This window comes from Urocampus carinirostris, chromosome 2, assembly GCF_059441175.1.
Source record: "Urocampus carinirostris isolate Australia breed hairy pipefish chromosome 2, RoL_Ucar_1.0, whole genome shotgun sequence".
Classification (NCBI taxonomy): Eukaryota; Metazoa; Chordata; class Actinopteri; order Syngnathiformes; family Syngnathidae; genus Urocampus; species Urocampus carinirostris.
The window spans coordinates 54,765,824-54,788,393 of NC_142350.1; the positions used below are offsets into that span (position 1 = coordinate 54,765,824).

The 22,570-nt window shown below is 38.2% G+C and overlaps 1 protein-coding gene across 2 annotated transcripts in view; it reads left to right on the forward strand.

The window, feature by feature from the left end:
• Window positions 1-19,039, forward strand: part of LOC148372552 (ATP-dependent translocase ABCB1-like) — a 24,627-nt gene extending 5,588 nt beyond the window's left edge. The window contains exons 6-30 of one of the 2 annotated variants that reach the window (XM_088327154.1): window positions 1,422-1,584; window positions 1,657-1,699; window positions 1,763-1,954; window positions 3,050-3,221; window positions 3,295-3,419; window positions 3,843-4,014; window positions 4,090-4,203; window positions 5,850-5,960; window positions 6,281-6,406; window positions 6,507-6,710; window positions 6,781-6,951; window positions 8,750-8,911; window positions 8,987-9,163; window positions 9,931-10,077; window positions 10,169-10,273; window positions 10,383-10,460; window positions 11,277-11,360; window positions 11,444-11,647; window positions 13,041-13,141; window positions 13,233-13,373; window positions 14,691-14,847; window positions 14,934-15,131; window positions 16,468-16,674; window positions 18,048-18,194; window positions 18,274-19,039. In XM_088327154.1, coding sequence (XP_088183280.1) covers window positions 1,422-1,584; window positions 1,657-1,699; window positions 1,763-1,954; window positions 3,050-3,221; window positions 3,295-3,419; window positions 3,843-4,014; window positions 4,090-4,203; window positions 5,850-5,960; window positions 6,281-6,406; window positions 6,507-6,710; window positions 6,781-6,951; window positions 8,750-8,911; window positions 8,987-9,163; window positions 9,931-10,077; window positions 10,169-10,273; window positions 10,383-10,460; window positions 11,277-11,360; window positions 11,444-11,647; window positions 13,041-13,141; window positions 13,233-13,373; window positions 14,691-14,847; window positions 14,934-15,131; window positions 16,468-16,674; window positions 18,048-18,194; window positions 18,274-18,480 — 3,708 coding nt within the window. In that variant the 3' untranslated portion in view covers window positions 18,481-19,039. Of the gene's footprint in view, window positions 1-1,421; window positions 1,585-1,656; window positions 1,700-1,762; window positions 1,955-3,049; window positions 3,222-3,294; window positions 3,420-3,842; window positions 4,015-4,089; window positions 4,204-5,849; window positions 5,961-6,280; window positions 6,407-6,506; window positions 6,711-6,780; window positions 6,952-8,749; window positions 8,912-8,986; window positions 9,164-9,930; window positions 10,078-10,168; window positions 10,274-10,382; window positions 10,461-11,276; window positions 11,361-11,443; window positions 11,648-13,040; window positions 13,142-13,232; window positions 13,374-14,690; window positions 14,848-14,933; window positions 15,132-16,467; window positions 16,675-18,047; window positions 18,195-18,273 lie in introns of those variants that run through there. The other variant, XM_088327155.1, reaches the window with a different exon arrangement.
• Window positions 19,040-22,570: the final 3,531 nt, after the last annotated feature.

A 22,570-nucleotide genomic window follows, 5' to 3' on the forward strand; every position in this document is an offset into this window, starting at 1 on the left:
TTCTTGCTTCCCTTATTAATGATTACAATTCCCCTTGTTAAGTGATGATAAAAACGAACAAAACACAACGCAGCAATTATTCAATCACAGTAATACAGGCTATGTAGAATAAAACCAAAGAATTTGTTTGAACAATAGAGCCGAAAAATAAATGCTTTGATTGAGGATAAAATTTGCTAGTGCAATGCAATAAAATTACATTGTATGAGGACATAGTAGTCTACTACCAGTGACGACACTATATGGATTAGAGATGAAAAGGGCAAGACAGGATGGGTCAAACAGCTTTTTTTGTTTGTTTGTTTTAATTCCTGTACAAAAAAGTTATCCGGCGAACAAAATTTTAAATGATCAAAAAACATATAAAATACAGGAAAACCTTATGACTTGACAGGTATGTGTTGAGTGAAAATACGTCATAAGACCATCTCATAAGCATTATCTTTACAATAAGATGAGCAATGTGAAAGGGACGTCGTGTATTATTTAGCGCCTCATAGTGGTAAATAAGTCATTCATTGAAAAAAACAATATTGATTTAGATAGAAGGAAAAACGTGCGTTTTTAGAAAAATACTCTTTTATATTTAACATAGCATGAGGCTCACTTAAAGTGAGCTGACATGATTGTCTGCCATGGTCCTGCTAAGGGTACCCCACAAAACCAAATACCTTGTGAAAGGCTGGGTAGAAAAATTAGGGACAAAATGGTGCAGTTCGGTCACTTTGACTCTTCGTAATTCGTAATCTTCTTTGTACTTTGTATCACTCGTTTTTGGTTGCTCAGTGCGTGTCCCTTTAAACAATTACTGTATATACTGTATTCAAATATATCTTTATACTCTCACTACTATGAAATCACATAAACAAATAAAGTAACACAAAAGAGAGAGCAAGAACAAATTCAACCCTGTTCTACAAATACCTTCCGTAACAAAGCCAGAATATATTCAAATTATTTACTCTAATATCATTAGTAATAAATACAGGACTAAATAATTACAGATAAGTGATCAAAGTTCCCTTGTGACAGGCCTACACCACTCCTGGTCCTATTTTACTTAGTAAATATCACACTTTTGTATCAAGGATTAAATGTAACTATTTTAAAAATGTATTTATGTTTCAGTTAGGTTTCAGTGGTTTTAACCCCCCTGTTGTCTTTGGGTCAAAAAGTTAAAACCCCAGAAAAATCATCCTAAATTATATTTTATGTAACTTCAAATGTAATGACCTTTTCTAGTTGAAAAAAAAATCCATATCAGCTGTATAAAAAATGTACAAAGATGATCGTTAAAATGAGTACAAGAGGGTTGAGTTCTCACACAAAGTGCTCTGCAACTTTACACCTAAAAAAAAAATAAACAAAATCTTTTCCTACTTGATAACAATAATCGTAGTCTCCTTTTTCTGCGTTCACAGTTCAGGTTCGCAGATTCCATAGACGTGGTGCTCCTAGTCTTTGGAACCCTGATGTCGATGCTCCACGGGGTCGTGTTACCGCTTATGTTGATTGTGTTTGGGGATATGACGGACAGCCTCATAGCGGATGCCGGATTGGATTACTTTAACACCAGCAACCCCAGTGAGTTGGCAAAAAGACTCAGTTACCTGACTGTGACGGCAGACTATTAGATCACTGTGTTAATTTTCTTAGATATCACTTTCCCGAACAGCACCTTACAAGCTGACATGACCAGGTGAGATCAAGATGACACCTAATTCGGTCCAATGTGATTTTTGATATTTTCATCTCATTCCAGCTTTGCCATCTACTACTCCATCCTAGGGGCAGTTGTGCTCGTGGCTGCCTACATGCAGGTGGCTTTTTTTACCCTATCAGCTGGGCGACAGGTCAAACGCATCCGCAAGTGTTTTTTCCACAGTATCATGCGGCAAGACATTGGTTGGTTTGATGTCAACGAGACGGGAGAGCTCAACACTCGTCTGACGGAGTAAGTAACTTGATCTTGACTTTTTAAAAAGATACACTTCAATAGCAAGCAAAGAAACACCTAAGAACACTTTCAACCTGTTAAAGCAGGGGTCAGGAACCTTTTTGACCCAACGAGCCATAAAAGCAAAAATATTTTTAAAAAATCTTTGAGCGAGCCACACCATATAATTAAGACCAAATTCAACAAAACCGCCAAACCCATTCTCAAGACAAAAGCTAATTCGCCAGCACAATTTATTTCATGTGTTATGTTTGATGATTTGATAAAATCTATAAAATAATAATAATGCCAGAGCCTGTGTCTCATGTCAACATGTATACTACTTTAAACTTGTTTGCCTCTTGCAGTTACTTAAGACCGTTGAGGCTCATTTTGAACAGATTTTTTTTATTAATTAATGATTTCAAAAGAAAGTGTAAGTAGAGTTATCTTTTAAAATGTCACAAAATACTGCAAACGCTAAGGATATCTTCGTATTGACCTTTGGCGCAGACTGCACTGGGCGAGAGAGAGAAATGAGTGTCTTGCGCTGTGAGAGTAGCCCACCTCTACTTTTTACCCAATTAAATTGCTCTTTGTTGTTTGCTGGCACTTTCGGGTATTTGCAGTTTGTTCTGAGAGTTTTCATAATAAAGTATCTCAACAGTGGACATACATAGTTCAATGAGCTTCCATTTAAGGGTTTCTTAGCGACCTACTGCAAAATGGGGTTTGTTGGCGTGACACTCTGACTGTAAACAGTAGTTGAGAATGTGCCCTAACATAAACAAAAAGTACTTCTCGGCTTGAAAAAGGTTGGAGACCCCTGCACTACACCATCATACAGCGACATTTAGTTTTATACAGCACTTTAATTTGCTATTTGTTGCCCGAAAAGTGCTTACAAATACATTTTGATTGATTGATTGATTGATGGATTGATTGTTCTAGTGGTCAAATAACACATACCGATCCAATGTTTTTCCGTTGCTATAAACCATGTTGACAAGCTTAGAAAAGTGCTCTTTCTTAGGTTAGCAACAGTCTGAAAACTGATGCCATTATCACAATCCACTTAATGTGATCGATGGACATTTCTATCTGTTACTACAGCGATGTTTATAAGATCCAAGAGGGCATCGGAGATAAAGTAGCGATGCTTATCCAGTCCTGCGCTACTTTCCTTACATCCGTCGTCATCGGGTTTAGCAAAGGGTGGAAGCTCACTCTTGTCATCCTGGCAGTCAGCCCCCTGCTGGGTGTCATGGCTGGAATTTTCAGTAAGGTAAACTTTACTTTTCTGTATTCTTTAAAGCACGCCTTTTCCTGTTAAACTAATTCTGAAGGCCTCTTGCTAGGTGCTTGCATCGTTCACTTCGAGAGAACAGACTGCCTATGCTAAAGCAGGTGCTGTGGCAGAAGAAGTGCTTTCCTCCATTAGGACTGTCTTTGCCTTCAGTGGTCAACAGAGAGAGATTGAGAGGTTAGCACATTTCTCAATATTTCACTAATTGATAAGTTTGGAGTTTAGTACTCAAAATAGGCTGTGGAGACTTTAATTCATTTCAAACCTGCAAGGATAACAGGGGAAGACCCAAACCTCAGATAAGACATTCCAACCTCTTCTAAAGGCCCTTCCCTGAGCCTTTTCTTTTTATTTAGTCTGCTAGGTTACAAGAGCAGATACACCCCAAAGGCCGTGCAAATCAAAGAACAGTAACATGATTACTGATAGTGACACTGATGTAAACAGTTCATAATAGTCAAAACAATGAAAAACATTAAGATGTAATAGTCAAAATAACGAACTGGTATCATATGCAATCTCCTTTGCAGATGTCCAACATTAAAAACATCATTAAATAATCATTTGGATATATATAATAATAACTATGTATGTTCACAGGTATCATAAGAATTTAGAGGATGCCAAAAATGTTGGAGTAAAAAAAGCAATCAGCTCAAACATCGCAATGGGTGTCACCTTTTTATTGATCTACCTGTCTTACGCTCTGGCCTTCTGGTACGGAAGCACGCTGATTTTGAGCGGAGAGTACTCCATCGGGATTGTTCTCACGGTGAGTAGAGGCTCGTCATGAACGTCTTATATTTAGTGGACAATTTTGAAGCTAATGATGAGTATTTGTGTGAAGGTTTTATTCGCAGTGCTCATTGGAGCTTTTGCCTTGGGGCAGACTTCGCCCAATGTTCAATCCTTTTCCAGTGCCCGAGGAGCTGCGCACAAAGTTTACAGCATTATTGATAATGTAAGAAAAATAATGTTTTGTCTTTTTCTTACCTTTTTGGGCTATTCAGAAGGGTTCTATTAGCAGATGTGCACAAGTGTATTTTGGCACTCCAGGGTGCAGCTTTGATCCAGCCGACAACCTGGAGCCTCTAATAACGAGAGGTTATAAATAACGTTAATTGGGGCTCCCCACTGTTTGACCGCAATTTTGTGTTATGCACACTGACAAAATTTAGTGCCCACGCAGATTTGCATGACTATCACCACCTTGTTTGTAACAAAACTCTTCAGATGCATTTTTACTTGGGATGCATGATAGATGTTTATTAATAACCTAAAAACTGATACCATCCTGCTTCTCCATAACGATACTGATAATAATAACTAATATTATACACTATGTAATATTCCCACCCCTCGTGTCTTGAGATGAAGATATTTATTTTACTCTTTTATTAACTTTTTTTCAGTAAAGCAGGAAAAAATATATAAATGCTATCAATAGAAATTGTTTTATAATTGCTGATTTTGTTTTTTTGCTTTTTTAAAGTATTATTTTTCTAATCTTAATAAAGAATTTAAAAAACATATATATATATATATATATATATATATATATATATATATAAAAGAATGTTTTTTCATTTTGTATTTTACCAGGGAAATCCTAAAATTTCTGCCGATAAAATTAGGAATTTCTTTTTGAGAATGTATGAAAAGAACATAATAAAAACATACTGTCACAGTTGCCATGGCGCCCAATTGGCCCCGCCCGAGTGGCGCCAGCTGCGGCTTGTTGACAGATTGGCTTCCCTTCCATTTAAGCTCAGTGCTCTCACTCACCCTTTGTCAGTCCGTCAACAAACCTCTGCGCCCGCAAGACATGGGTTTTGACTCTGTCCGGTTTCCTGTTGGTGTTTCCTGTCCGTTATCGTTTCCGTCTATTTTTTCCTGTTTAATATCGGTCTCCAGTTTCGTTCCCGTCTAGTTTGTCCTGTTTAATTTCGATATCTAGTTTTCATATAAATCCTGTCTTTCCCATACTGTCCAGTAGCGACCCCATCTGTCTGATATCTGCTCGTGCAATTGTTATCGATCGCGTTGGCCTCTGGCTTCCTGTCATTCCACGCCAGACTGCTACCTTACGTCTTCCGGCCACTGATCGCCCGAATCACTGGCGTTTGGGTTAACGTGCATGACTGCCCCATTTCCCGTAAAAAAAAAGCTTGTGAGAGAAACGTCACGCAATTGGGTTTTTCTCCTGTTCCGGTTCTAGATACATACACGAAAAACTACCATCAATATTGTTTTTATAGTAATAGCTATTATTACAACTTTGATGTGATTTTTTTTCTCTTTGTTTATATTCACAATAACATTTCTCATCCCCAAATCAAATTATCTCAAAGTGGATGACTCCTTTTTATTATTTTCTTTCATTGAAGTTTGGAATCTCAAAATAAACTGGGAAAACAATGAGACTGTTTATGTGAGGATATCCTAAGTAGAACTGCTAGCCCTGTACACAAGCGTACTTTGTTCCAAACTTTATGTGCACCCTGCTGAGTAGTCTTCCTCACATTGTTCATTTCCTGTTTGATAAGCATTAGCTTTTTTTTTACCAAATCAGAACCAAGCTCATTAATGAAACATTTTACTCTACAGATACCAAGCATCGACAGTTTTTCAGTCAGCGGCTTCATGCCAGATTCAATCAGTGGGAATATAGAGTTCAAGAACATCGACTTCAACTACCCTTCCAGGCCAGAAGTTAAAGTAAGCTTTATTCTGACATTCACCTGTTAGACCAGGCATGTCAAATTTGGTTTGGCCCGGGGACCGGATCCATACATTATGTTCTCAGTAAAAAAAATGTCAAAACAAAATATTTTGCTTTGTTTTTCAGTATGATGCTTTATTATTCAGCCGTCATTTAAAGCCTATCGTACAAATTACAGTATGATCACAGATGACCAGGGATCCTTTTTGGCATCTTTTTGGCATCGAACTATTTGTTTATTTTGAGCGAGCCATATGTTTGACTTGCCTGTGCTAGACTCATTGAAATATTTCTAGTCCTTTGTAATCATTTTCAGGTATTGAACAACATGTCCTTGAGTGTAAAGGGCGGACAGACAATTGCCTTAGTGGGGAGCAGCGGCTGTGGGAAAAGCACCACCATCCAGCTGTTGCAGAGGTTCTATGATCCTCAAGGAGGTTCTGTACGTACACGTTTCAAACACTTTAATCACTTGAACTGAATACTTTGGAGGCATTTAACCTCCTAAGCCTTATTACTTCCAACACTTTCCGTCCTCGTAGGTATGTATCGACGGTCACGACGTCCGTTCTCTCAATATTTGCTACTTGCGAAAGATGATCGGCGTGGTGAGTCAAGAGCCTGTCCTTTTTGCCACCACCATAGCCGAGAACATCCGATACGGCCGGATTGACGTGACGCAGAAAGAGATTGAGCAAGCCGCCAAAGAGGCCAACGCTTACGACTTTATCATGAACCTTCCTGATGTACGACCGCATGCACGATTGCGCCTCTGAAAACAAATGTCCAAATAATGAAACTGCTGTCGTCAAGCAGAAGTTTGAAACGCTGGTCGGGGATCGAGGGACTCAGATGAGCGGAGGACAGAAGCAAAGAATCGCGATAGCTCGGGCGCTCGTTCGGAACCCCAAAATTCTTCTGTTGGACGAAGCAACATCCGCTCTTGATGCTGAGAGCGAGACGATCGTGCAAGCTGCGCTCGACAAGGTAAAAACTCTCACACCAGATCATTGCTTGGGTTTGTCTATGACACAGGCTTAATGTTTGGATTTCGTGTAAACCAGGGACAATGTACTGATTTTTTAAGCATATTGTCAAATTTTTGACCACTAGACGTCGCTGTATTGTCTAGTCCTTTTACAAGCTGCTAGCTACTTTTTGTTTCTACTGTAGTTAGCGTAACGGGCACCCAGTTTGATATGCAATTCTGAAATAAGTTCTCATCATGGTACTTGTACTATGTTATTACCAGGTTAATTATTAGAAGTAGGGTTAAATAGACTCAGCTACTAAAAAATTTTTTTTACCCGAAAATCAATGACTCTGTACTGGTGAGCTATTTTCAGAACAGGTCCGTGGACACTTCTGCTGCCCTTAAGGCGCACTGAACGTGAAAACAAGTGCTAAAAAGCACAAGAAAGATTTCAAAGTGACCAAACCGCACTATTTATCCTCTCATTTTTTGTCCATCCTTTCATGAGTTTTTTTGTTTTAGGGGTACCCAAAAAAGCAAGATGGTGGACAATTATGTCTCTTCCCTCTGGGTGGACTGAACTTATTTTTTAAAATCATCATTTATTTTATTTTGTTTTTTAATGAATTACTTTTTTTGTACCACCAGGCGGCATTAAATAATACACACCGTCCTTTAACAGTATTACACCAAGGACACTAAAATTCACATTTTTCATCTTTCCATCTTATTTTTAAGAATTTAAGTGTTCGAAGACCTCTTTTAACAGCATCTTAATTCCATCCCTAACTTCAGAACAAGATTTTTTTTTAAAAGCAAAAGAACAATAAGGAATCATTCATGTGGTATGTTTACAATTAAAACCTTTTTCAGACCGACACCGTTACGATGCGCAAATCTTCAATAGTCTTCCGTAGCACATGCCGATACCATTAGTCCATAAAATGTCTTTCCCTCTGCAAAAAACGACCGATATTTTTTAAATAATTATAAACATCAACGTAATACTTTTCCTTAATATTACATTTATTCATTGGCAATTTTCAAATTTCTTTCATACTCGGTTCCTTATCACAGATACCGAGACTGGTGTTGTTATTTTCCTATCCCAAGTTAACTTGCGTCTTTGCATATTTGTGAAAAAAAAAGCTCCTCACAGTTTATAAAACCTTTTTTTTCTACAACAGATAACAAATTAGTGAGGGGCATGCTCATTGAATAGTAAGGGGGTTGACAAATGTCTTTTTAACTGCAGCATGAGTTTTGGTGGCCAAACTATGGTAGAAGACATTGTCTTTGGGCTTCCTTGAGTTACAATAACCTGTTAGAAAAGGACTTAATTTAGGTAAATAAAAGGTGTTAAATAAGTACAGTATAATCTTTTGCTAGTGTTCTACTGTGATAGGTTTATAGTTTAGTCATCATTCAAATTAGGGACAGAAGACAGCAATGAATTTTGAACTTGCAAGTAGAACAGGAGAGGACTGGACAAAAATCCTCAAGATAATAAAGTTCCTATCTATTCAAACGGTCCTCCCCTGAGCCCTTTTTATTACTCAAACCAAAAAGCAGATTCGCCCTAAGGGGTGTGGAATATTTAAGAACGACAACATTATTGCTCAATAGTAATAATAATGTAAACAGTGCATACTAGTCAAAATAATGAACAACGATCACGAATATAATTAACTGTATATAAAAACAGGTGTCCATTAATAAAATCAGAAGCAAGCAGAATACAATTTTCATGCTGGTACTGTTCAATCTTTGAATCTTTCGCTCTAAATTCAAGCTTTTTCTATACGTACGCAGGTAAGACTGGGTCGTACCACCATAATTGTGGCCCACCGCCTTTCAACGATCAGAAACGCCGATATCATCGCCGGCTTCCAAAATGGAGCAATTGTAGAGCTAGGTACGCATAGCCAATTGATGGAAAAACAAGGCGTGTATCACACTCTTGTCACTATGCAGGTAACGGCACAGCAAAAACATAATCTTTGAACACAACAACCAGATTTGTGCTTTACACTAATCTCCATTTTGTAGACATTTCAAAAAGCTGACGAAGACGAGGAGGAGGAGGAGGAAGAGCAGATTTCAAAAAGCCCAGTAGACAAAAGTCACCCAGTATTGAGGAGAAGGTCTACAAAAAATTCTTTTGTTGGTTCAGAGGGGAAAAAAGAAGAGGAAGAAAATTTGGAGGATGGCAAAGATACAGAGGAGGTAAGACTATTACCGTAAATTTCGGATCACAGTCCGCTACTTTTTTTCTGCATTTTAAACACTGCGCCTTAAAATACGGTGCGGCTCGTTCTTTTTTCGCGAGGCGGATGGTCGCAAGGGTATCAGTGGCGACTTTCGCATAGATCTTCCGAGCTGCGGCATGTCCCTGGCAGGTCGCTAAATGGCTGGTTTGAACCAGGGGATTTGACTGTTTAATACAATATCGCAATTTCTGCCAAGTGCTCTGAATATCAAAGTGAAGAAATTCAATGGAGTGCGGTTAAATTGCACAAGTTTCTTTGACTCCCTTCAGTAGCCAAAATGCCTCAATATCTAATCATGTAAATTATTACGAGATTCAAACTGTCTTGGCAAAATCAACGGGTAAATGTCTAAGAGAAGTAACATATTGTGCGGCAATTAAGACACTTTCCGCATTCCCATCTCTCTATCTCAATCAACTTGCACAGCAGTTGATATTAATTTAATTGGCATTAACATATACGGCACAAGTAAAACACAAATCATTTTACATTTTAGTGTGGGAGCATTAATTATCCGGTATATTTTTCACAGTTTTACGCCAGATCGTACCATATTTTTACGGCTGTTTAAGCCTTTGGCTTAAAATCTGGTGCAGATTCGCTCTCAGATATGCACATATAGCTTTTTATCAAGTGTGCTCTGTAGTCCCAAATTTACAGAAATCTACTGAAACCTTTGTATGAAAGAAGTATGAAAAATCTCTTTATCTTTATTTTCTGCAGGATGAAAATGTCCCCCCCATTTCGTTTTTCAAAGTGATGCGTTTCAACCTCGCTGAGTGGCCTTACATTCTCGTCGGAACCTTCTGCGCTATGATTAACGGCGCAATGCAGCCCTTGTTTGCCATCATCTTCTCCAAGATCATCACTGTAGGATTTTGATTTTCTAACTTCGCTCTTTGAGATGTTTGAAATAGGTGAAGAAAAGAATATAATCAGTCTTCTTTTTTTCAAATTGAAGGTGTTTGCTGAGCCTGATTTAAACATTGTTCAACAGAGATCTCAAATCTTCTCGCTCATGTTTGCTGTCATTGGCGCTGTATCTTTTGTCACCATGTTTTTGCAGGTATGCAGCATAAACGAGTCCGCTCCATGATGTTTGTCGCTGTATGAAGAAAACAGTGCAAAGATACCAGAGTGTTATTCAATGAGAATGTCCCTTTTCACATTTACAGGGTTTCTGTTTTGGTAAATCTGGAGAGCTCCTGACTATGAAATTGAGACTCGCTGCTTTTAAGGCTATGATGAGGCAGGTAAGTGGAATATTTTTCATTACAGACTTGTCAACTTATACGTTTTTATGGTGTTCTATATGTTTATAAATCATTTCAAATTGTGTATGCCTTAAAACAATTTTAGTACGGCAATTTTTTTTTAACTTTTTTTTTTTTAAGGGTCGCGGGGGTGCTAGAGCCCATCCCAGCCATCTTCGGGCAGTGGGCAGGGGACACCCTGAACTGGTTGCCAGCCAGTCGCAGGGCACACAGAGACAGACATCTCTCTTCCACACCTAGGGACAATTTAAACTGGCCAATTCACCTGACATGCATGTTTTTGGAATGTGGGATGAAACCGGAGTGCCCGGAGTAAACCCACGCAGGCACGGGGAGAACATGCAAACTTCACACAGGAAGGTTCATCTCATGACCTCAGAACTGTGCCTCACACCTGCTAACGACTGCGCTGCCGTGCTGTGTCTAAAGACTGTTTTTTTTTAATAATATTATTTCTGTAGAATATTAGTTAAGAAACAAAAATCCATTTTGAGAGTTGGTCTCGAAAAAATAATGGCATACTGTATAATCTGCAGCCAGGTGTGAAAAATTTGGGGGCCAGATGGTAGAAAAACATTCTTACTATTAAATTATGGCATAAAAAGTGTGCCTTAGCTGGAGGCTTTTTTGAAGGCTCACAATTAAATTATGATTTAGGGATGTAATATTTATTGTAAAATGCTTATTAAGGTAGTTTTCCTTCATTAAGGTTTAATGGTTTTATGGTGTTTAATACTCTTGACAACACTTATAAAATGTATTCAATTCAAACAGAAAAGTTTATACTTTTTTTAGGACCTCGGCTGGTTTGACAACCACAAAAACAGCGTTGGAGCACTCACAACAAGACTGGCTACAGATGCTGCTCAAGTACAAGGGGTAAAGCCGAATACACCAAACATGCACATACACTAGCCGCTGTGATGTTTCCATTTTGGCTATCACTTAACTGTTTTACTTAGGCTACAGGAGTACGTCTGGCCACACTGGTACAGAACTTGGCCAATATGGGGACTGGTCTGATTCTTGCCTTTGTGTACGGCTGGGAGCTGACCCTGCTCATTCTTTCGGTGGTTCCAGTAATGGCGGTGGCAGGAACGGTGCAGATGCGGTTGCTCGCTGGCCAAGCTGCTGAGGACAAAAAGGAGCTAGAGAAGGCTGGGAAGGTATTAGAATTAGAAATGTCTTTATTTTAATTGCTAACAACGTAGTGATCGTTGTTTACAATTAGATTACACATGGATATTTAGGATAAACACATAATAAAGTCAAGTCAAGTCCTACTTATTTGTGTAGCCCTTAGCTGAACTAAGTCTCAATGGGCTGCAAAGACCACTATTATGACATCTCCTGATCTAAAACCTACACAAAGGCAAGGAAAAACTCAAAATATCACTTATAAGCTATAAAAAATAAGTGTGTCTTAAGCATAGATTTAAACACTTCCACAGAGGTTGCAGATCGTGTCACAGAGTATTCCACAGCACCGGGGCCTGAATAGAGAAGGTTCTTGAACCTACAGATTTCTTTCTGGCTCTTGGAATTTCTAGTAAAGGCTCCGAGCAAGAACATAAGGAGCAATTAAATCAGAAAGATAAGAGGACGAAAGGCCATGCAAACGTTTGTATGTCAGCAACAGAACCTTAAAATAACATATTTAACTGACAGTAAGCAGGTCAGCTAAAATCGGGATAATTGTGTCCAATTGAGAAAGTTAAAAAGAAAAGAGAATTGTAAGAAATAAACATATTAGCTGGAGAGCTATTTAGTTAGTAATGTACCATATTATACGTACTATAAGGCGCAACCCCCAAAATAGTCTTTCGTGATATAGTATTCATATTTAAGGCACGCTACAAGGCGGATGGAATTAAACCTACAGTAAGAGCTAAGGTTGCATAAAAAAAAATAAAAACATATAAATTAAAAATATTTATTTCATAGAACATAAATCAACATCATGGCATCTGGTTTCACCACTAATCAACATGTTAACTCAAAGACTCTATATTTTTGTCAAAGGCAGAACTGTTACCGTATACAGTATCATTTAGGAAAAATTCAAACAAGAGAACGTAATTTTCAACAAAACGTTACCATAAACAAGAATCTTCATTCAAGTAATCACAATACGTTTGATACTTTCGGACACTTCTTGTCCAAAGTAAAAACAAAAGAGGATTTGCAATGCTGCCATCAAAGTGTTCCACTTCTTTTGTTTCCTTTGATCAATTAACATGTTAACCACAAGAGGGCACTCCAGGACCACTCCATATGTTTCTTAAAGGCAGAACAGTATGCGGTATCTTTTAATTGTAACTTAAAATTTCGAATTGTATACAATGTATTTTTTGCTATATACGGAGCACAGGATTGTAAGGCACAGTTTCAAATTTCTGGCCAATTTGGGGATTTTATGTGCCCTTTGTTGTTTTGAAAAATGCAGTAATATTTAGTAAGGTTCGTTGTCAAAATTGCTTGTTAAATTTTCTTGAGTATACAGCAATATGTCATGGTAATTTCCTAATTCAACTGCATTTTTTCATACTGTCTCCTCAGATTGCCACAGAAGCCATTGAGAATATTCGAACTATTGCATCTCTGACCAGAGAACCCAAGTTTGAGTCTCTATATCATGACAACCTCACTGTTCCATACAAGTATGACACATTCAATCCACTGTCTGAAAAAGTTCAATTTATTAAATCATATATCTTTGTTTTTCTCATGGTTACGTTTGTTTCTCTGCAGGAACTCTCAGAAAAAGGCCCATGTGTACGGTTTTACCTTTGCATTTTCCCAGGCCATGATCTACTTTGCTTACGCAGGATGTTTCCGCTTTGGAGCTTGGCTTATTGACCAAAAACGGATGGATGCCGAAGGAGTATTCCTGTTAGTAAACTTTTTTTGTGGGGTGTGAATAACTTCAGATAAGTGTAGCATTCACGTGTTTTGTACTTTGACTGGTGATAAAGCAGGAAGGGGGAAAGGGGGGTGGTTGTTGGAATCCAATAGATAGTTTTGTGGTCTATATATTTGAATCATTTACTGCAAGTTCAAAGTATGTCAAAGGGAATGTAATTAGTTTAAAAAATATTGGCTTTATCGCATGCAATAACCCAAGCACGTGGTAGTAGCTTCTTCCATACATCAACTTTACAAATTCAAAGTTCCCATATACTGAATATCATTAGAAAAGCAAGGACCATTCGTATTTTTGCGCCTCTTAGTGGTAAAAAAAAATTTATTAACTTTTTTAAATCAACATTGATTTGAAAAATAAGCAAAAATACGTGAATTATCATATAAAACTGCATCTTGGTAAACTTGTAGGTCTAATCATCTGCAGTTTTTTTACATTACATGACTTCACTAGGGAGCTGACATAATTGTCTGCCATTTTGCTGCTAAGAGAACCCATACAACAAAAGACCTACCTTATAGCTGGACAAAAACAAAGATAGAAGAAAAATGCAACTTTATAGTCACGTGGAGTCATTTGTAAAAAAAAAATAAAGAAAATAAATAAATTTAATTCATGTCCACCACAGTTTAACTGTGAGAAACACATGCAAACTGGAAAGTGACTTAAGTAGCTCAAAAATTGAGGTGAAAATTATTTAAATAAAGGGATTTAATTATTTATATGTCTTCTTCTGCTTTTAAATAACCTATTTAAATGAAAATTTTTGACTTGAATTTGGGAACCTTGCTGTTATATTTCATTAATATTACAGAAAAGAGCTAAAGGGTCTTTAAACGTTTGCAAAGACACCCAGGGGCTATATTCTAACTTTGTAATTTTCAAATCCAGGTGATAACTGATCATTTTCAATCACCGGGGATAAAAAGCATAGTTTAAAAGAAATTGTTGCATTTAAGAGGAACATCTTATTGCATTGCCTTAAACAAGTGTGTCTGAGACTTCTGTTTTTAGTCAAATAACATTAGGATATGTGTTTACTTGAATGTTCTCTGGTTGATAAATGGTAGTCAGCATATACAGTGACAATGGAGTGGTGCGCGGCATTGGCGACATCCAGTAGACCTATTTCAAACTGCAGGTCATTGTTGCTCATTTTTTCATGTGCTTCTCTCAGCAATGTCTCGCAGGCCCGATTAAATCTGTTGGTGGTCTTGATCCAGCTCGAGGGTCATATATTTGACACCCCTGACAGAATCTAACACTTGATCTAATGTTTCAACCAGCGTTATTTCAGCAGTTCTGTATGGCGCCATGGCTCTGGGAGAAGCCAATTCCTTCACGCCAAACTACGCAAAAGCCAAAATGTCTGCTGCACATCTCATTATGCTATTTAACACAGAGCCTGCCATTGATAATCTCTCCGAGGAAGGAGAGTCACTTGTATGCAACTCCTCATATCTATTACATTTCTTAACAGGCGTCTTGATTAGTCATCCTTTTTTCTGTTTTTGTCCTCAATTCCCTAGGACCGATTTGATGGCAATGTGCGCTTTGAGGATGTTAAGTTCAATTACCCGTCGCGACCTGACGTGCCCATCCTTCGAGGGCTGAATCTGAAAGTTAGCAAGGGAGAGACGCTGGCCCTGGTAGGCAGCAGCGGCTGTGGGAAAAGCACCACCATCCAGCTTTTGGAGAGGTTTTACGACACCGCGCAAGGCAACGTGGTGAGAATAAACACACGCACACACAATAAGATGGTGACTTTTCATCTACTCTCTGTGAGCTAATGGTTAGTGTTTTTATAGCTGTTGCATGCACGCCACAGTTGTGACCTTGGAACGCAATATTTGCTTAAAACTCTGTCTGAGTTCATCCTGATAAAATTGCCCCTGCTGCACAGGGACTAAACAGTGAGCATAGTATAATTTAGAGCTGTGTTTTTCAACCTGTGCGCCGGGATCTACTAGTGTGCCTTGATAATACTTTGACTGTGCCAAAGGAAATTGGCCAATTTTTTTTTCAAAAAGTATGCCATTGTTTAGTATCTTTGCTTTCTTTCAGGTGATCTGTAACATTCTGTAACATTCATCCATATCAGTAGGTGGGAGTAAAATACTTATTTTCTGCTCATGAGGTAGTACAAAGAATATACGGTATTTTATTTTATTAGTCTGATGAACCTGTATAAGACTGCACAAAATAATAATAATGTTTGACTTAACTACTGATATTCTATAAATCACTATTTGTGTGTTTAGGCGTGTTTATATGTGACTTATAGGCTCCGAAACAGATTTTCGTGAAGTTACTCAGTGGTACTTTAGTCTTCCGTGAGTATTTTTAGCCAGGTTTTGTGTCAGTGCACCCCCCAGAAATACAAACAAAATCAATGAAGATCTGCTTTTGTGTGGTCTACTTTCATGGCGGTAATCCACCCACGCAATTGCGCCAACAGCCATTAAACTTGAAGAGAGAACCTGTAAGAGGCAATACAGTATATTGTGTAGGTTTAATAGCGAATGTTTGGACAACTTCGAAGCGAGCAAGCCTTTCGTAAGCAGGAAAAGGTCTTGTTCACTTCTTTAAGCCCAGAGGTAAGATCTTCAGCCCCAGACCAAGCACGACCCAAACTGATCAAAATTTCAGGCTACGTCAGTACGTTGGGGCTAAACTTCTCTCTTGCTGACTTTTTAAAAAAATATCTACCTGTCATTGTTCATTGTCTCTGTATATACAGTATTGTTTAACATGGATTTTGTTAAAAGAAGACAGGCTCTATGTCATGAGCGTTCGCGCAGCACAGAGCCCTTCGCGTGGCCACCCCATCCCCCTTTCGCAAAGTCCGCGTTACTGACAGGAAATTTTTCTTTCACCGAGCCGGTTTGTTTGCGAATGACACATCTCTATTTCAGACGAGAGCTGAAGGCCGAAATGTCAAATCCACGGGACGCCACTGCGCTTTACAACTTCTGCTTTTGACTTGATTGACCTCATTGGGCTCACAGTTTGATGTTGTTTCAGGTGCTCATTGGGCTTAGAGTTTATGATTTTTTTTTTCAGGTGATTGATTCCAAGAACGTGAAAGAGTTGAACATTAACTGGCTTCGGTCTCAGATCGGTATCGTGTCTCAAGAGCCGGTGCTTTTCGACTGCAGCTTGGCAGAAAACATCGCCTATGGAGACAACAGTCGTGCTGTAACCTTAGAAGAGATTAAGGCAGCTGCTGAGAAAGCCAACATTCACAGCTTCATTGAAAAATTGCCAAAGGTAATTTTGAATCTTTATTAAGCAACACTGGTCTAGATCAGGGGTCTCAAACTTTATTTACTTGGAGGCCGTCGGAGCTCGGGTTCAAGTGAGGTGGCGCTGGATCTGGTTTTCAACAAGTTTATCTGATAACATTATATTTAACCCTTTTCATCAAATTGTATTATGAAATAAGAAAAAAATAATTCAACTGCTAATAAGTAAATTAAATAACAATACAGTCATAGGTCCACGCCGTCTGTCTGTCTCTGTCTTTTGGTCTCTGTCCCTGTATAGCCAAGACTGGGTACAGTTGTAACACATTTTGCTTTCACCCTCCTCATTTTATGATCTTTTGTGCTAGTCCTCTCAAACCTTTGTACCTTAATTTGTCTTTTATAAGTAGACATCAATGGTAGAGTGCTAAATAGCTCCAAAAGTCTGCGACAGTCTCTCAGACACAGAGTGCACAGTGTTGCAACTCTACCCAGTTGTAACAATTTATTACTACAGAAGAGCCCCAGATTGTCCAATATTTGAAGAACTCTTTGTTCTATTCCATGTTATCTTGTCATAGGTTTCAATTAAACAAAGATCTTGTGTCATATCTATCATTTTGTATGGACTGTCTGACAAGCAGTTGTGGCAAGTGTAGAAACCAGTGCCTCGCAACAGATGGGCAACTTGCTTGCAATCAAAACACTGTACCCACTTTTCATTTTCTTTAGCCTTGAGTTTGTCCATATAGACAATACAGAAGTTGTAGTTTTTGAAAGTGTCCATCTGTCTCTCTCTGTCTTCCTGTCTCTCTGTCTCGCCAAGCACACTTACTTTCAAACACGACATTTAAAACACAGCAGAGAAAACTCGTATTTTTCCAAATAGTTTCTTTTTTTTTTTTTTATCTGCACACTTTGTAATTGTGGCTGCATTTCCATACATCCATTTTCTGCACCATTTATCCTCAGTAGGGTCACAGAGGTGCTGGAGCCCAGCCCAGCTATCTTCTGGCAGTGGGCAGGAAGGAGACACCCTGGACTGGTTGCCAGTCAGTCGCATGGCACACAGGGACACAAAACTCACTCACTCATTCACACTTAGGGACAATTTGTTGGAAAATGTTTTTGGAATGTGGGAAGAAACCAGAAAGCCCGGAGCAAACCCACCCAGGCACGGGTAGAACATGCAAACTCTGCGGTAACTGGATTCAGCAGGAGATAACATCCATGTACATGTACATGCAGGCAGCACTAAAATTAAGCTTTCATATGTAGGCGGGGCAAAAGATTGTTGTCCCACGGCTGAATGTTTGAGACCACTGGTCTGGATTTAAGTAATTCTTGTAAAGATATGTCATATTACATGAAATGTATTCATGACTTTTATCCGAGCAGAAATATGACACCCAAGCAGGGGATAAGGGAACTCAGCTATCAGGTGGTCAAAAACAAAGAATAGCCATAGCCCGAGCCATTCTCCGCAACCCCAAATTGTTGCTTTTAGATGAAGCCACCTCTGCGCTCGACACAGAGAGTGAGAAGGTTGGTATTTTCTTCTCATCTAGAATCATTGAGATATATTTTTCCTAATGGCTTTTTCTTTCCTATATTTTTTATCTAGGTGGTTCAAGAAGCGTTGGACAAAGCCAGCGAGGGCAGGACATGTATCGTTGTTGCTCACCGTTTGTCGACCATCCAAACCGCAGACCGTATCGCCGTTTTTCAAGGCGGTGTGGTGGTGGAACAAGGCACACATCAACAGCTTCTGGCCAAAAAGGGAGTCTACCACATGTTGGTCACTACACAGATGGGCCATGGGAGGCAATGAGTGCATCATTACTGATAGAAAGGTCTGTATTATTTTAGTAGTGAGCTAAGAAAATGGACTACCTCAGCAGTGGCAGTGCTGACTGGGTTTTTGGGCTCACAGTTATAGTTTGTTCAGGATCACACGATTATATTTTTTTTCATTTTTCACAATATACACTTCACTTATGGTGAACTGTTCTCCACAGAATGTAAAGAATGTATTAAAATGTTTTTTTTTCCCTATCATTTATATTTTTTGTATCATGAACTTTCAGAGTTGCTGGCAATTTGTACTTGATAGAACTATGTTTAACCATGCACTGCCTTAGATTTCTCCCTGAAGATGCACTGCTAAAGAACTGTGATCGATTTTATAAATACATATACATCATATATATATATATATATATATATATATATATATATATATATATATATATATATAAAATGTAGTAATTTTTAAGTTAAGACAGTTTACTGAATTTGAATGTGCGACTGAATTGTGCCTTTTCTTGTTAAAGCAGAATTAAATTGTATTGTTATACAATTGTGAAAATAAAGGCCTAGCCTTAAAGCGACAGTGTGTATTATTTAGTGAGTCCTATTGGTAAATCTAACTTCAATAATATAGATAGTTATTTAAATGATTAGCAAAAATAATAATAATAGTTTTGGTCACTTTGACTCTCCGTATTTTGTATTCATCCTTGTGCTTTTCAGTGCTTGTTTTCGGTTGCAGTGCACCATACAGTGAAATCTAGTGATCAAATAACACACCCTCTCTCTTTGGAGGTTGAATTCTTAAATTTCCATCTGCACTTTACACTATAAAATATTGGGAGCGGGACAATATTATGTGAATTTCCCTGCGGGGATGAATAAAGTATCTATCTATCTATCGATATGCTCTGTTCCCGATTCAATTGTATCACGATACTAAGGTGCCGATTCGATTTATATCACAATTCTGAATAATTGTGATTTGATATAATAATGATTGCGATTTGATCTTCTTTCCAAAAAAAAACAAGCAACCTAAATCATACACTTCTGGGATAATAAACCATGAATGATGTTCAAACAATGCACATCAGTCAAATTTATGTGCGCTTTGTTTGAGTTTTTTTCCTATGTGTACCATTTCACATTCCCGTCACTTTTTACGTTAACTCTCTTAAACTGCTTTTACAGCTCAAGTCAAACAACATGGAACGGCTTTGACAACATTGAAAATACAAAATGGAGGAGGGGGGTGCAAACAAAGTTTGAGGGGAGTCAGGGCGCCAGCCTTAGTTTTGTTGCTCGCTTTCTTCCTCCATTTTCCACTTTTGTTCTATTCCCCACATTTTTACATACTGGATACGATGTCATAAAATTAGATTCTAAAGAGAAATTCTAATTTTAAAAATCACCAGAAATAAAATCACGATGTGTACACAAATTGAAGGTTTTGTCCCACCCCTAATAAAATACATCCACAATTAATGTACATTTTTGTCTCAAGAGTGTATAATAATTTATGTTCACTGTTGAAGTGAGATGCAGCACTTTTAGCTAACTTCAAGTTGGTATGTGTCGTGTGGTTTTCGCTAAAAAAATGGATAAACTAATTAAATTGAGATACAGTAAAGCATGAAACTAACCACAAATAAAACATATATTACTTAACCTGACAAAAATTATATCTAGTCAAGTAAAGTCACATTTGTTTGTAGAGCCCCTTAATCACGAAATGTCTCAAAGGACTGCTCAGGTTAGGAAAAACTCAAAAACCTCAGGATGGGGAAAATAAGAAACCTGGAGAAGGGGGCCTCACAAGTGGTAACCCCCCCTTCCAGGATGACCAGAGTGCAATAGATTTAATATTGCATAACATGCACAAAACATAGTGAACATTAATTAAAGAAAAAATAGGTAATATGTAAAAATGTGTCCTGAAAGTGCATGACAGCAACATCACCTCGAGCCTGTTAAATTGTCCAAAATATCTAAGTGGCAGATAGATTGCTTTGATCAACTTCTTTGCCAGTGGTCCGCAACCCCCAAAATGCTGAAAGAGCCATAACGGACCAAAAGAACGACGATTATCTGCAGCCACAAAAACATAAACACCTTTTATAAGACTAATTTTTTTTAATTAGAACAGAGGGAATTCCTACATCAAAATGAGCAGTTTTAATAATTACTCTAAACCTTTTTGCATCTTGGAAAAGCCCATCATTTTGTTCCTACAGAAACAATATAAAAAGTACACAGATATTTCCTTCCCACACCTTTTCACTTTTTTTTCGAAAAAAAGCTCCAAGGATTCATTTGGACAACTAAAAAAAACCCGCACGTGGGCCCAGAGCCATAGGTTCCTGACCCTTGTTCTGGGCTAAACGATACCTGCAAGGACCTTCTACACATAATGTCCACTAGTCACACAATAAACTAAGCAATGGCAGAAATAGGCCTAATTTTCCCCAAGTAATAAATTCACACAAAAAGATGTGATGAAAAAATGGCATACTTCAAAGTCAACTACGCATAACAGAGTCTGAGACATACTGTGTCACTAGTCTCAGACTGGACAATGTGCATTTCCAAAGGAACAGCAATGATATTATCGTGTTGTCTCTTAAAGGCACAGCATATATAAAAGCAGGAAAATCTGCACATGAGGCGAAACAATCTTATGTTAAATGAAGATCAAATTCAATTCTGAATATGTTTTAATCTTAATATTTTAGCAAAAAAAATTATTTAAAAAGCCCCGGGACAGGCTGGCAACTGGATCAGGGTGTCCCATGCCCACTTCCCGAAAGAAAGCTGGGATGGGCTCCAGCACCCCTGCGATTCTACAGACAGGGTTGGGTAGGGTTACTTTAACTTGATTACTTTCAATTACTTTTGGAATACTCCATACCAAATATTCTAATAAAAGACAAAAGAAACTAAATATGAATAAAATGATGACTCACAACACATGGTAAGCTTTCTCTCCTGGCTTTGAGCTTGCCAACATCATTTTTGCCGTTCCATGTATTCCGTTACTCCCCAAGCCTGCACAAAATTTAGTCATGTTATTCATATTTAGTTTCTTTTGTATTTTATTAGCATATTTGGTATTGGAGTAATCCAAAAGTCATTGAAAGTAATCAAGTTAAAGTAACCCTACCCAACCCTGCCTACAGAGAATAAGCGGTGCAGGTAATGCCAAGTCATGTTTATTTGTATAGCTCTAAATCACAAGGAGTCTTCAAGGGCTTTACAGACTATTATTACACCACCCCCTGATCTAAAACCGACATGAGGGCAAGGAAAAACTTGAAAACCTCAGCATGAGGAAAATGAAGAAACCTTGAAAAGGGACCTCACATGAGGTAATCCCCCTTCCAGGATGACCAGGCTGCAATAGATGTTGCATAAACAAACAATAAAATTAAAGATAAAATATGAAATGATTAATGTATAATCTAAAATAAAAAATAAAATATAAAGGATAACCAGGTTGCAATGGATGTAGCTTCAACAAACAATACACAGATATTGTCAACATTAAATATAGGTCATTCATATGCTATAGAATAGAATTTTGTTTTAAGCCTGGATTAAAACATTTCCACTGAGGTTGCAGATCGAATATCAGGGGGAAGAGCATTCCACAACATCGGGGCCCGAATGGAGAACGATCTCCAACCTGCAGATCTCTTCTTGGCTCTTGGGATCACTAGCAGACCAGCATTTTCAGAGCGAAGGCTCTGGACCGGAACATAGGGGGAAATGTGAATATGTGAATTTCCCTGCGGGGATGAATAAAGTATCTATCTATCTATCTAAATCTGAAAGAAATGAGGGAGCAAGTCCATGCATGATTGTGTGAAATACCAACGGAACCTTAAAATAGCATCTTAAGCTAACAGGGAGCCAATGCAGGTTAGCTAAAATCAGGGTCATGTAATCAAACTTTGACTTCGTTGAAAGCCGCATTTTGTACTAGCTGAAGGCTCTTGATTTTGGAGTTTGGGAGACCGGAGAGTAGAACATTACAGTAATCAAGGGGTAAAAACGCATGAATTGAAATCTGCGCATCCGTCTGAGACAGCTTAGGGCGAATTTTAGCAATG